Source organism: Polypterus senegalus, chromosome 10, assembly GCF_016835505.1.
Source record: "Polypterus senegalus isolate Bchr_013 chromosome 10, ASM1683550v1, whole genome shotgun sequence".
In the NCBI taxonomy this organism is placed as follows: Eukaryota; Metazoa; Chordata; class Cladistia; order Polypteriformes; family Polypteridae; genus Polypterus; species Polypterus senegalus.
In genome coordinates, this window is record NC_053163.1 from 126,733,924 (window position 1) to 126,749,706 (window position 15,783).

Sequence of the window (15,783 nt, forward strand, 5' to 3'; positions counted from 1 at the left end):
ATTAAGAATTTAGCATTAAAAAATATTAATCGCCGGTCATGTAATTTAGACAAGCTTCTTATAAGCCTGGTCTTAATGTCAGCTAGAACCTGAACCCAACTGTTTTGCCTCGTTAGCTAGTGACTGTAAATTACCCCACTTTGAGTCTGAATGCAAGTACCATATACTGTAATTCACTGTGTAATTTTAAGATTATTCTTTTATCTTAGGCCTTTTATGTGCTCTCCAGATAGACTTTTTCTTCCCACAACCCTAATAAGTAAAATGTATTGTGAAATGAATAGAAAGCCCTTTTAATTCAATCTGAAGCTACTCCATTGCTTACTGGGCTAGTTTGACTGGTGCAAGTCACTAGGGCCATTCACATTCTTGCAACTTGCAGGATTATGATTAGTCAAATGCTGTATTTATCAACTCAGCCCGTTATTTAGCTCCTTTATTCTACCCAATGATTTTCACCTTTGTTTGCCCGTGCCATGTTTATTTTCCCATAGTTTATAACACATTTGAAATATTTAGTAATTCAGCTTATTATTTTTTACTTTGTAGGCATGATCAGTGAAAGTTAGTATATAAAATGATTACAATATAACAATGTTTAGTTTAGGCCAGACTGGTTTCCCTATTCAGGGTTAATTCCAGTCTTGTGCCCGGTGCTGCACAGACAACAAGAGACTGTAATGGATTAATTAGATTTTATGATAGACATGTTTTGTGTCACTGACAAAAAGCTTCAGGGACCTGTGTTTGATTCCCTGTAGATCACTGTGAAGTATGCATATTTTCCAAATACACCAGTGTTTCGAAGTGTACAATAACAGTAAAATTTTCATGTTTTTGATAGAATTGATTACATACTTTTTATCAAGGTAGCATTAAAATGATTTAAAAATACAGTCAAATAAATGTTAGTGTCGCTAATAGCTATTACTGTTTGAAATGATTGATTTTTAAATTATTCACATATGATTTCAAAGACCCATTTTCAGCAGCCTACCAAATGGTATACTCCTTTAGCTTATCCTTAATTAGTCATGTTTAAATGCTAATTGATTATTAAGGAAACTTCTTTAATTGAATTAGCATCACTGAAATATGTTTTTCTGTTCATTAAAGCAAGAAACATGTCAGTTTATTTATTTTGTAGAATTAAGTTTATTCCATGTGACAGATTATCAAAAAAACTAAAGATTTATACAAAGGTGTCAGTCAATGTCTTGAGAGAAGAGGGGAAACTGGATCTAACCAAAAAATAAGAGGAAGGATCAGATGCACAACTGCATAAGAGGATAATGACATCACATAGTGTAATGTGAGTAACAAACACCTTGCAGGTCCTTGGTTGGCTTTTTCCTTAAAAACATGTCAAATAAGAGTGTCATCTGCAACAGAGAAAAGATGAGTCCAGAATGCTGACCATAATATGCTATTCTAGCCATATTCCATCCAATATCTGTGTTGCTTTCCCGTTTAAACCTTTTTCATTTAATTGGTCAGTTTCAGATCAGGATTTTTCTTTTACATCTCTGCTTCTAAGGTCAGCATCCTGGAATAATCTGTTCATTTTTGAAAATTTTTGGGCAATTCCAAACTTTTGAACATCAACATAGGTTTCCGTGTACTCCTTTGTATTCTTTCCGTATACTCCTTGTATTTTTAAAATTGTGTGTGCACCTATTAGCAGCTTTGACAATTAGCATGTGATGCCTAAAACATTTCTGAATGTTACAATTCAATAATTATAGATAGATAGATAGATAGATAGATAGATAGATAGATAGATAGATAGATAGATAGATAGATAGATAGATAGATAGATAGATAGATGTTATTAAGCTGGTAATAAATGTTAGGAAATCACTTGTAAAGGCAAAAAAATAACATTCCTGAGGAGTTAATGTACATAGGCTAAAGTGAATCCATAAAAAAATATGTCTTACACAAGCTGTTAAATGACTACTCTTTTTAATTTGTAGATGTGTGTTCATTTCTTGTGTTATAGTTTTATAGCTTTCCAGTCTCAATCTCAGTAACTTACTTACTTAAAATTGCAGAATGTTACAAAATATCATCTTTGGATAACATAGGATAACTTTAGATAAGGAAAACAACATGCATAAAAAAGAAAGCAATTTCGCATTATTCAAGTATTTACATAAAAAGAAGGTTTTAGTCTCTGGTTAAGAGCTAAAATGAAATGCAAAGTAGTATTCTCTTTCAAGCAACCACAAAAAAAAACTCTTTAACACTGTTACTTAGCATCATTAATGAAGATACTGTTGTTACTACTGAACAGAATATAATATAAACTGTAGAAAAATCATAATGTCAGAGCCAGGAATAAAACACAGTTGCACATTTATTATGGAATATGTAAATACCATCTTCTACACTGCTTTTGATGGGCTCATTTTGGCTTCCTTTCTGTGTCTTATATGAAAGATATTCCAGCATATCTGAGTAGAGACAGAGAAGCACAGCATCATGTTAACTTAACTAACTAAACATCTGCTTAAAAACTTCAGTTAATTTTTCTGTTGTTGCATTAGGGAAATTTGGTATGAGGCATGGTAACTATAGGCAAAGGCATCACATAAAAGACAGCAGACTATCTTCAACAAAATATACATTAATCTAGCATGAACTTTCAACTTATTATTTACTGTATATGAATAATACTGAAGTTCACCATACTTTCTTGCCATGTCAGACACGTCATACATTTTGAGAAAAATCAAATCAGTTAATGAAAATAATCAGATGGAATGAAAGCCAAAGCAAAAGGTGCTTGATAACTTATTTTCCCTCTGTTCATAATTTAACCTCTACTAGTCTAACACTAATAACTCAATTCTAAAAAGTGAATAAAATTGCCTGTGTAACGTAATCTAGTCTGTAAATTAATTATCTCAGTGTTGCATCGCATGTGCTATTTATTTTTAATCTGAAAGAACAGCAGTGTGTAATACAGCATGTACTGCACACTTTATTTATCAACAGGATACGTGATTGCTAAAGAACTTCACAGCACTATATGCTCACTCTGTGTCAGTCTGTGAACAACAGACACATGAAAGAACCATTTGGCTTTTTATATTCTTATTGCTTTCTTGTATAGGGGTGCCACTGCTGCTAGGGGGTTTTGCAACACAATAGACTTCTCCACAATAACTACTATATTTTTAAGATTATTAGGATTTAATTTATCGATTAATTAACATAAGATCCATATGTACTTTAGGCCCAACATCTGAAGTGCTGTTTTCCTATTCTTCTTTTCCTTTCAACCATGATGTAAAAAATATGATTAAGTTTATTATTATTATTATTTAATATTATTATTATTGCCCTCACAGGTGGCACAGTGGTAGTGCTGCTGCTTTGCAGTAAGGAGACTGTGGAAGATTGTGTGTTCGCTTACCAGTTCCTGCCTGTGTGGATAGCGCTTTGAATACTGAGAAAAGTGCTATATAAATATAATGAATTATTATTATTAAGTTTCTAAAGGTGAATAAATCAACAAACTTCTGCAAAATGTTGTTATAGAAACATAATGAGATTTAATAAACGATCATTTCATAGACTGCACCATAGTAGTACAAGAGAAAAATGCATTTAATCTAAACAGACTTTACAAAATACTTATAGCAAATAAAATTACTAGTGGTTAGTGTTGCAACCTCATGGATCCAGTATCCAAGGTTCTAATCTGGCTTTTGGTCATTGTCTGTGAGGAGTTATACATTCTTTCTATGCCACTTTGCTTTTTGCCTGGCTCATCCAGGTTTCCTTGAAAGACGATTTTGCCAGGTTGACTGCAGATAATACACTAGCACCACACATGTGTGAGTAAGTCTTGCAATGGGTTGCCATCCTGTCCAGGGTTTTTTTCCTGCCTTGCATCTAGTACTGTAGTGACCTTGAATTGGATAAAATGGATTGGAGAATGTTACACTTTGTTATTAACAGATATGTAGTTACACCAGAACAGTAAACAATCAGAGTGACAACACAAAGAAGATACATAGAACCTTTCACAATGTAGATGAAAGCAATGTTATGGGGACTATCAAATCTCAACTTAGTGTTATTTTGGCCATAACTGGTGAAATGGTAGTCTAAGCTGAGCACAAAAACTGATGAAAGAAGACAAAACTGTGCAGCCACTTAAGAAATATCCAACAGAATTCCAGAGATCCAGCTGCATCATTGTATATATTTTCCTGAAAAAATAGCCCATCATCCTTAGTAACCAGTCTTCGAGATATCAATTCAGTTTTTACTATATATAACTCCTTTTACAGGGGAAACTATCCCTCATATAAACATTACAGTGCAGCTTATTTACTAATAACTTGCACAAAATGCTCAAGGTTACTCAATGCACTAGCGTGAGAGCTGGAACTACAAGTTGACACTGTCTGCCAGATTGCAACAAATCAGTTCATAACATAACAGAGCATTTTTTTACTTGCTTAATCCAATTTAGGGTCGCAGGAGGGTGTGGCTGAAGTTATTCTACCAGTGCAGGGTGTACAGCAGAAAACAACCTTGACAGGGCGCCACTTGATCACAGGACCTACTCCGGTGCACACCCAAACTCACACTCCCACAGGGACAAATTGGGATCTACAACTGGCCTACTAACTTTCATTTCTTTGGGGATGTGTTAGGAAAATCAAAATACCCAAAAGTAAACTCCTCAGACATGTACTAATTTCACACAGACGATGAACAGGCACAGGATTCAAAGCCAGGGCACTGGATCCATGATGCAGTAGTGCTAACCACAGTGCTACATGCTGCCATGATTAAGATATATTTATTCAGTAACATATACTATATATCATTGTTACAATGTACTGATTATAAGAAAGATGAAAACATTCATATCACACAGATATGTCTGGCTATTGTTCATATCAATGTGTAAATGAATATGCTATTGTGTTCTAAACTGTTACATTCAATCTGTAAAACCTTACTCTCCCATTTATGCCTACTTCCCTTATCCAGGTGCCTTCTGTTCAGGAAATACCCTGTATTCAATGCTGTAGAAAGGCAAACAGTATCATTAAAGACCTCAGCAATCCTGCACACTCCTTCCTCCTTCTAAATAATACAGACCCACTGGCACTTGCACCAGTTGATTCAGTACCAACGTCTGTCCAGAAACAGGCAGCTTAATGAACAGCCAATCATGATGACAAATATTATACATAAATATAAAACACTATATGTGTATGTAAAATATAAATGTTAGCAAATATATATGGTCTATGATTATTGTGTTCAAGAGAATCACTTAAGAACACTTTAAAATCACTTAGTTTTTTTTTTTTTGTCCTGTGACTTCTGACTCACCACTATGACAAAACACCCACATATTATATACCGTTTGACTCGATTTGATTTCTAGTTATGTAAGATGCCAAGCCTTTTGGAGTAACCCCCTATTTTTGGCTCTCTACCTCCAAAATAAATGCTAATTTTTATGCCGTTTCTGCACCATGTTTTGTGCAGGCAATGACACCCTTACAACTAAGCGTAAACCAGTAACTGTCTTTAGCAAAAATGATCAGAAAGACTTGAACCTGTGCATGCCACATCAACTGACCCCAAGGGTTCACCCTCTAATGGCATACAAGGAGTCAAAGTTACTCATTTTTACAAAACTGTGAAAAAATGGGGAATGGTAATAATGGCATGTGGAGTGACATTAAATGCTATTTTGATGTTGTTAATCATGAATATGATATTTTTGATATCTGATTCTGTACCAGTGGTCCTAGCCCTCTACAAATCACTCCCTGAAGGGTAAAAATGCCAAATTTCAAACATAAACATATGGGGTAACGTTTAAGATTATTCTGAGGTCAGTGATTACAAATATGTTATTTTTGATCATTTTATTAGTAATCTTGCCCTCTACAGACCTCTAAAAAAAGGGTGAAAATTGACAAATTCTTTGTTAGAATGAGAATATTTAGACTTTAAACATTTACACTACAGCACACATTGTAATATTTTAAATATCTTGAAATGTGTTTTTTATTATGTACGTCTACCTCATGAAGTAAATCATTACATTTCTTACAAACACACCAAATTGGGGCATTTAAACTTCAGATTTTTTAAATACAATGTTTACTCTTTTTGGGGTGGGTCTTTGTTGTCGTGTTACTCTGTACACATAGCAGATAAACTTGAATTTGAACATTTGGTTATTTTACATTTGTTCCCACTGTTTTCAGAACCTCCCATTTGATTGAAGTATCATGGAGTTAAATTTCATATGCAAACTACTCAAATACGTATTTAAATTAGATGAGCTGAGATATACATTTAAAATAAATGGACATAACTCTTTCCGTACAAGGTATTTCTTTTCAAGAAGGATACCAAAAGTAAATTGAGGGTGAAGTATGGCGAGAGTAAGAAACTTTGCAAAATCATACCTGAGTAAATGAAAAAGATATGCTCTTTGGCTTGATTGAATTTGGTATAATTCAATTTTAACTGTAGCTAAAATAAATCTATAAACATAGCATAATCCGTATTTTGACAGTGAAAAGTAAACACCAGATAATCAATAAGTGCACGTACCGCGCAGGAAAAGATTTACAGTCACACTAAAGCCACATCATCCACGGTAAACGGATAACGATTGCATTCCGCAAAAATATCAACTTTTTTTTACCAAAATGTAATCCTCGAATGATTTTTTTCGTAATGCTAGTGGCTCTGCTTACCACAAAGGAGAAAAAGAACAACGCTTTCATTTGGGTACAAACCGCTTCTATTCTACATCGTCCCGCAAAGCGAACTTTCCCCAACTCGTGTTTATGTTTGCAAAACTTTTAGGCGGGTCTTTTTTTGAAAGCGTGATGACCCTTATTCCTTTACAGCCAATGATTATCGGCTCTTATGAATATCAATAAAGTAATTGCCCAATGAGGGCAAATGGAGGCTGTTTTAAACCGAGATTTCAGCTAGCCAATCAGACCGCTCTCGTATTCAGCTAGCGCGAGGCTGTGTAGTGTTAAAGCGAACAGCGAGGTTCAGCGTTTCCACTCAAGCTAACAATACAGGTACGTGCACCATTGGGGATTTGAGTGTAGGGATTAATTTTATGTCGCATCTAAATGGTCTTTACATTAGAATGAAATTTATATAAGTGTTATATAAAGTGACGGACAAATTAAGTCGGTTGTATTTTTTTTTGTAACTACCTGTAAGGTAAAGAGATGACTGTTTCTTTGCTATTACGGCTAATTTTAGTCTGTTGTGTTTTTTTTTATATAAACCCTTTTTAAGGTAGTGCTTTATAGCAATGATAAACGAGCTGTGGTTTCCAAACGCACTGAACTGTGTAATTTATTCTCTTATTTTTGCTACTATGCATTTTTTTTCTTTTTTTAACATAGTTGCATTATACATTTTCCGTCAAATATTCTATAACGTAGATGTTTTGAGTTAAGGTAAATCCGGTACAGGGTTGTTATGGTATGCCTCTTTTTTTTCCTCCAATAAAGCCGGTTTTCGCTGCTACTCGTGCTGCTGTAATAGTAATATGGCGGGCAATACGTCTCCATGCGAGAACAAGACGAGAACGGAGGACGCACACAGCATCTTTTTACCCTTGGTCGGTTTATGTTCACGGTCGTGCATATGTGTTTTTCCTTCCTTTAATAGATCTCTATGGCTAGTCTGCCATTGGAGCTAACGCTTTTTTTTAATGTAATGTGCGGGGATTGTAACAGATAATCCACATTCCTTGCTTCTCTTCGTTAAAATGGCTGGCGATTAAAGCCCTTTACGAGGAGCGTGGCTCAGCCCGAGCAGGAGGGGTGCGCGCGCGCGCGGATGCGCGTCCACGAACGGCTGCCTTTGTTTTCACATAGCACCAGCTTCCTATACTTACGTCAAAATATTGATATCCGCTTTTTTCCAGTTCTGAGTGTCGTGCTCTCCTGTTCGCCTCCCCCACCTCAGCTTCGCGAAGTGATTGGCTGAGTTAATGGCTGGCGCATAGTCTTTGTTACACACAGCACTGCGCCAAACGACTGGCCGCCAGGCCTTGCATCTTGGCTGCAACAATCCCATTACCGCATTGATGTGCGGAAATGATTTAGTCTGCGTTGACGGCTTTTTTTTTCCCCCCTCTTTCCCCCGAGTCGTTTTACTCCGTCGGTTTCACTCTATTTGAAGCGACATGATCAGAAATCGGTCTAGTAATCTTGGAATGGGGTGGGACTTTAACAAAGCGGCCGGTTTAAGCCTCCCTGCAGTTCTATGCACAGACTCCATTTTAGTTAATTGAAGCTGCGAGTTGTGTACTCAACTGCAGCAAATGTAGACCCGGTGCTGAACATCGGGTTTGGTGCGATATGTGCAGTAGAAAAATTAATAAGTCAAGAAACGCTATCGAAAGCTTTAAACGAACAGGTTATAAAGCGCTTCGTTATTTTTATATTTTTTTTTTTGTCTTAATGACTTGCGTCTCATTGTACGCTTTCCAAGCATAGGTATCCCTGGTATTTACATATAAATGCAGTACGATGTTAACCTATATGGTGTAAAAGTTTCGTTCAAAAATAGGTTTGGAAATTATTGGAATTTGGTTTCAAATTATAACTTGTGATTAGGGTGAGCCTTAAACTGACGCTACCAGTCTGTAGATTCCGACTTTTTTTTTTTTTTTTTTTTTTTTTAAAGAGAATTCTGTCAGAGTATCTGTCCTGGCGAAATTTTATGGACTTCATGGTTTACTTTAAAGCATATGGAGCTTCATCTACTGTTCACCTTTGGAGTCCTATGTGAATGTTTAATTGCACGTTATGATGCACTTTAATCTAGAGAAACTATTATGCTATATTGTGGTTCAACTTGTTTAAGATAAGGTTGTCAACGAGATGTAATTTTCTTGTAGAGATGCTCAGTGGAAAAAACTGGCTGTCAAAGCTGAACATTTTTAATCATTACATTGACAGAGGTGTCACAGTAGAATTGGTTAGAGTTGCCACACCAGTGCCCCATGAGTCTTCTGAATTTACTCCGTGTGTGTGCTGGGGTTCTCTTACTTGAAAGCTGCATGTTTATTGATGACTACATGTGCATTGTGCCCTGCTTTTTGCTGTAGAATCCTGTCCTGCTTTTAAAAGCCAACATTCCTATTGTGTATGACCAAGGCTGATGACATACAAGTGTCAGTTTTGTAGGTTTTTGACATTTTTTCAGATTAAGTAGGTATTTGTGAGGAGCATTTTAAACTTTTGTCTTCCCCCAACCATATAGGTAAATCTGTCAAAATGGCTAAAGGAGACCCTAAGAAGCCCAAGGGCAAAATGTCTGCATATGCATATTTTGTTCAAACCTGTCGTGAGGAGCACAAAAAGAAAAACCCTGATGTTCCAGTAAACTTTGCTGAATTCTCAAAGAAGTGTTCAGTCAGGTGGAAGGTAATTTTTTTTTGTGGTAAAATTTGTTTATTTAACCCCAGTTAACTTGTTTGCTTTTGCTTTTTTTTTTTCCCCTTCCCTCACCCCCCAGACAATGTCTGGTAAGGAGAAGTCTAAGTTTGACGATTTGGCTAAGCAAGACAAAGCTAGATATGACAATGAGATGAAGGATTACCAGCCCGCAAAGGGCAAAAAGAAGAAAGATCCCAATGCACCTAAAAGACCACCGTAAGTTATTTCTTGAAGTTCAAAAATATGCTAAATGTCTTATTTCTAATGTGTATGCAGTGATGCTTGTGGTACTATTTAGACTGTACTTGTATCAGTGTACACAGTTCGGCTATACATGTGGATATTTTCATGCTAAACCCCTAAATTCTTTGACATGTACTTACAGGTCTTAATATTTGGATTTTGTATTGGGACAGCTTGGCAGCTAATAAGGGTGTAAACTGCAAAATTCATAAGGTCAACACTCGTCTCGCCTTTATTTTTGCTGGTACTGTTAATCTGTGCATTGTGTTAATTTCTGATTATGCATTTGGATGTGCCACTGTGATGTATATTTCTAGATGAAGTATAACCCAACTCTAATGCTTTACTGCCTAGACTCATTGGGTTCATGCAGCAATATACAGTAGTGGATTTATGCTTCTATTACCTGACCAAGCAAGATTGACTAGTTGGTCTCCTTGTTGCACAGACCAGTTTTATAAAAATGTATGCTGGAAAAAATGGGAATGTCTGATCTTAAGCTGTTCAAATAAACAGTTCTCATTTTTACCCACTTAACCTCATGGAAAGCCTTGAGGATGGAGTGACAAGTAGTGTCACTGGTTGTAAAGTCTGATTAATGGAATTGATACCAGAAAGGTTGTGAAACAGTTTTGGAGATGGCGATAGTGTGTCCACTCATTCTAGAGTCAACATGCACTTTTCCATTTAAGTGCCTTTTGCATACCACTTGGGGTTGGGGAATTGATGCGTCCCAACTTTGAGCTCAGTTCTGTTGGTGGTCATTGGTGGCTGCCAGGCCCAGTGGTTTACAAATACTGCTAAAACATGTAGATGCTCCATTTTAATGCACTCTCTTAGTTTCTCAGAGTTGCATAAGTGGGTTACCTGGTATATTTGCAACCATAATGTTTGGAAAAACTGGCAACATTATTTTGAGTCTTTACTTTAGGGAGATGCTTGTTCAGTTTGTGGTATGTGTTTGAGTACATCAGATCATAGTATGATTTGATTTAATAGAGAATTTACAAGTTGATACAGTCTTGAATGTAATTAGCATGGTGTATTGTAGCCAGATAAGATGTCGGAGTAGAACACAGATGACCAGCAGTGTGGTTTTTTTGGTGGGGCACCCCTTTCTGTCCTAACCTCAGCCCCCAAATAACTCCAGTGTATTTACCATTGAACAACATTAGCTGTTTAAACACTCAACGCTAAGTGATGTCTGAACTTTAAATGTAGGAATTTCTTAACCATGTTTTCAGGTTTTTTCCCATGATGGTCCCAATGAACATCTTTTAAAGATGTGTTTTCCCTTTAAAGTTAGGTTGGGCCTCTGTTGGATCCATAAAGTAGCTGCCTTAAGCTTGAAGTTTACTTCTGCACATGCCTATTACCAGCCACTGGTTATAGTTCCAGGTGGCCATAGCTTTCACCAATTCTTTTTTTCAGTATTATACGGATTCTTTTTATATGCATGATCCTTGATCCCTTAGGACAAGGGTAATACTGCTACTGAATAGTAAAACTGTAGGTATAGTTACAAGGTACTGTTAACTGGAGTGCCAAGATCAAATGGTTTCAGTTATAGTGCAGAACTTAGAACTTTTTCATGCTTTATTGTTCCTAGTTGCTTGCACTGCAGTGGTATTGGGGGTTTCAGGTTAACTTGATCTGACTCGCTTGCTTTTTTCCTTTTATGCTAAGCTCTAGCATAACCTTGTGTACAACAAATACAACCCTTCTATAGGTTAATTATAAAAGTAACTGTTCACTTAACATTCTGTAGGCTTTTTAACTGACCTTTAATACTAAAGTAAAATTTCTTTGAAGTACATTAACATGTGCACATGTATCCATAAAGCTGTTTTAAAGAACCACCTTAATTCATTTAATTTTTTTCCTTGTCTAATTTGTGCAGGATTACTTCTGATTCCCTTAATGTAAAGGCTAAGCTCTCTGCTAAAATGTGCCTTAATTTGCTGTTTTGGTTATGCTGCTGGAGGTTTACTGCAAAAACTCTGGCACACCATAACTAAAGGAGCACAACTAAATTTACGGTGTGGCTGACCACAACTGATCTTTTTCAGATTGGTTTTTGCTGATAACTTTACTAGTGTTCTAATCATGGTAGTCCAGTGAATGGACCTGTAAAATTTTAAAATTTTTCAAAGCATTGGAATTTCATCTTGGAATAAATAGAACAATTACGTTTATCAAACTTTAAGTTCTACTTTTTTTTTTTTTTAAATATTGGTTTCCACAAGTGGACACTGGAGCCACATCGTGTTGGATATAAATCTGGCTAGTCTGTTTTATAATGTATCTTAATGGGGGTATTTTTAGAACTTTAATCATTTATTCAACATTTTACAAACTGCCCTATTTTGATGAAGGACCCTAAAGTTTTCAAGGTATGGGTCTGGCTGATCTATGGGCCTTGAAATGTGGCTGGTCTAGGGGGCTTTGGTTGGTTGATTTGTATGCTTCTGCAATCCCAAAATGAGCAAAAACCTGTTAGCAGATTGTTGCTGTATTAAGATCTTCAGCACTGCAAGTAAAATGCTAACCTCTCAGAACTCGTGCATTTAAAATATAAAATGCACTTGGTAATCCCAATAAAAGGCTTGTTTACTGTAATTCTTAAACATGGTGGTGCATAGATTACCCTGCAGGAGAATTTCCTTTTAAAAAAATATAAAAGTAATTGAGTGAAACCTGGTACTATAGAATAACATGCTTCAATTCGAATAGTTTCCAGTATTTTTAAAAGTAGATTGCTTTGCCCGTGTGATTTCTCATGTTTAACATCTGAAACTAGAGCAGTTTTAATGAAGTCCCCTATTGAGCTTGTGCTAAATATTTGGGGGATATAATTGTTTGGTACAGTGTGAAGACCACTACAGCACTCTAGACATATGCTAGAAAACATTTTATTCATATCCTGACTTGTGCAAGAATGTTTGCTTGGGAGTTTATTGCATTCTTTCAAGCAGAGACTATTTTTCACTTGACTCCAGAAGCATTCTTGATCAAGGTTAGCCAGTGCATTGGTTATGGCTCTCTGTATATTGCTGGTCTATCTTGGGCTTCAAGAGTTTCTACTTTGTATTTCACATTGTCCAGTACTTGGTTTCCCACTGGAGAACCTACACCTTAGGGCTGTCAAAGTTAGATATCTAATACACACCCCCACCCTTGGGTGGGTTGTGAATGTTGCATGTAATGTACTTTTTAAATTCATGGGAATGGCTACAGTGGCAGCCAAGGAAGAACTGATTAAAAATAAAATCCATGGTACTCTAGCAGCTGTCATTGAATTAAACCCTTAAAATCCCTAGTGTCTGCACTGCTACACTTTTGGGGTCGGTAAATCGCTTAACACCATTGCATAGGTGCTGACTGCAACACTCTACTGATCTCCTGCAGTGCAAACTTGTGTTTTGCCTTGCTGTCAGATAAAGGCAGGGCAGCTTTAAGATGGGAATAGAGGTTGGTTAGTAAGACTGACAGACTGAGAATAGTAAGCAAAGTGTAGAAGCACACAGGTTGAAGGGATACTTGTTTCTTTGGTCCTTCTCCCCACACCCTGCCAAAGTTCCCAATGGGCAAAGGTAGGGTGTCTCTCGGCATTCAGAATAAAAAGCCTATTGCAAACTTTCCTGGAAAAGCATGGTTGTCAGTCCAGTCTACTTTCTCTTTAGAGATGCAGCAATATTTTAAATGGTGGCATAAAAAAATATTACATCTCACTGTTTTAAATAACTACTTTCAAACCAAAAACAAGACTGGGGATGCTTGATGGACATGGCATGTTTGAGGCTTGTAAAAGTTTGGTATGTTAAAGCACTGTAATAAAAGGAAAATCTGAGTGACTAGTTTCTCATTTAATGAGAAGGTCTTAGCGTTGAACAGTATGCGTCTAATTCTGTCCTGGTCTTTTTAAACCTTGGATCGGACTAATGCATCTAGAGCTTGAAGTTTTTTAGGGAAAAACTGCTGCACACACTTGTAGATGAGTTTTTTTGCCCACTGCTCTGCACTAGCTTGTGAAGGAGTCTGGCTGTAAGCTTTACTAAAGGTAAACTAACCACTCAATTATGAAGTGGCGGCTGATAAACAGAACTTGGCTGCCTGATCTCATCTTCAAAATGAGGACTTTGGATCCAGGCATTTATTGGAAGTATTTAAGTTTATCAAAAGGTTTAAGAGGACAGTAACTTTTCTCAGTAGTGTAAAGCTGTTGTAGTTAAAACTTTTTTTTTTTTTTTAAAGGTCTGGATTCTTCATTTTCTGCTCTGAGCAGCGTCCTAAAATCAAAAGTGCAAACCCCAGTCTCTCCATTGGTGATGTAGCAAAAAAACTTGGCGAGATGTGGAACAACCTTAACGATGCAGCAAAGCAACCTTATGTGAACAAGGCAGCTAAGCTAAAGGAGAAATATGAAAAGGTATGATCTTTCAACTTGACAGGAAGCAATTTTAAACTTGCAGGTTTTTAATCTAATTGCTGTAAGACTGTTTTGTGCCACTTCTGGCATCCTAAAGTATGTTTTGGTTTCACTTTACTATATCAATGGAGTGTTTCTGTCTAAACTTCACGTTAGAATGTTCTGCAACCATTTAAGTACATGTTGGCTCATGTGCCCAATGAGTGTGAGGGCTAGAGGACTACAACTGAGCAGATTATTCCATTCTCTACCTACAGTAAAATGTGTGGAAGCAGCTTTAAAGGGGTATAAATTTAGTTCCACAAATCATTTTACCAGTTGAGGTGAAATTAATCTTTAATCACCAGGCCCTTCTAGCCCATAGTTCTCTAATTGAACACTGCTATGGAATAGTCCTAAAAAGAGGCTGATGTTTAAACGTTTTAAATTTGTTCAGTCTATTTGGCATTTGCCCAAATGTGTCTACACCTGTTCAATGTATGCAGTTTTGTTTTGGTTTTTTAGGCAATTTTGTGTCTTAAATTTTGTCTTTCTCACTTGGTTTCTTTCAATGTGCAGGATGTAGCTGAATACAAATCTAAAGGAAAGGTAGATGGTGGGAAGGGGGCTGCAAAGGCAGCACCTAAAAAGAAACCAGAGGAAGATGATGATGATGAGGACGAAGATGATGACCAGGATGAGGAAGAGGAGGACGAAGATGAGGATGAAGAGGAAGATATTGAAGATTAAAGTGGCATGATTGCTGTAGAGTAGGGGAAACATGGGTGATTTATCAAGTCCATTTTGTCTGTGGACAGTGCTGTCTAGATAAAGCTAAAACTGTTGCATCACTTGCAGTTTTGTAACTAATGCAGCAGCGACATGAAGCAAGTTAGTAATTCTGATGTATATCAAGTGCCCCTGAGAGCAGTCATATGTATATATATATATGTCTTAAGACTAAAATTTCCAAGTGTTCTCCTCACTATGTATTTTGCTGGTTGTAACAGAAAGCATTTAAATTCTAGCCTTGTATTTTAATTTGTAAGGTGGTGTGTAACTGTATATGGTCTAGATTTGGTTTTAAATTGTACAGACCTAGTTGAGACTCAATATTACAGTGCTTGCTTTGAGTTGAAGGTGATGACTTTCAGTAAGCTCCTTGAAATAAGATTGGTTGTCCGTTTACACTACATCAAGTTTAGTGTAGATCTTTTGTATATAGTGAGCTAGCATTCTGCTGAAGCTTGGGTTCAGGAAATGTTCAAATAGCCATTCATGAAAGTTCTGTACTTGAGACTTCAACTGAATTCATTTTGTATGTTAGAATGCTGATGTTTTTGAAGTTAATAAACAGTATTACATTTTTATGTCTGAGTGACCCTTTACTGTTTGACAATGGTTCTTAAACTGGCTGCAACTGCTGACTTGGTCTAAGAACTCCTGCAGAAGGCACTTTTGTGCAAAATTTTAATGTACAAGGCATGGTATTGGTACATGCTTTCTTGTTAGAGCTAAGTAACAATTCTTGCAGAACACAATTGGAATTTTCAAAAGTGATTGAAGTGTGTTTTTGGTTGGTTCTACCTATCCGTATGCATATGTGGTATTAATGTTTCTGCTGCTGAACATATTCCCTTGACTTTGCACAAAGTTTGC

At 36.5% G+C, this 15,783-nt stretch overlaps 1 protein-coding gene across 1 annotated transcript; it reads left to right on the forward strand.

Moving 5' to 3' along the window:
* Window positions 1-6,992: 6,992 nt before the first annotated feature.
* LOC120537541 (high mobility group protein B3-like) lies at window positions 6,993-15,494 on the forward strand. The gene is made up of 5 exons (XM_039766561.1): window positions 6,993-7,091; window positions 9,298-9,461; window positions 9,553-9,689; window positions 13,971-14,145; window positions 14,704-15,494. The coding sequence occupies exons 2-5, from the start codon at window positions 9,312-9,314 to the stop codon at window positions 14,872-14,874; spliced, it is 633 nt and encodes a 210-aa protein (XP_039622495.1). The 5' UTR covers window positions 6,993-7,091; window positions 9,298-9,311; the 3' UTR covers window positions 14,875-15,494.
* The last annotated feature ends 289 nt before the right edge of the window (window positions 15,495-15,783 follow it).

What these genes read in the sequence shown, in the direction of transcription:
- LOC120537541 (XM_039766561.1), top strand. Translation starts at nt 9,312, where the DNA reads ATGGCTAAAGGAGACCCTAAGAAGCCCAAGGGCAAAATGTCTGCATAT. An exon ending in AGTGTTCAGTCAGGTGGAAG is followed by an intron (nt 9,462 to 9,552) that starts GTAATTTTTTTT and finishes CTCACCCCCCAG; the next exon opens with ACAATGTCTGGTAAGGAGAA. An exon ending in TAAAGGAGAAATATGAAAAG is followed by an intron (nt 14,146 to 14,703) that starts GTATGATCTTTC and finishes TTCAATGTGCAG; the next exon opens with GATGTAGCTGAATACAAATC.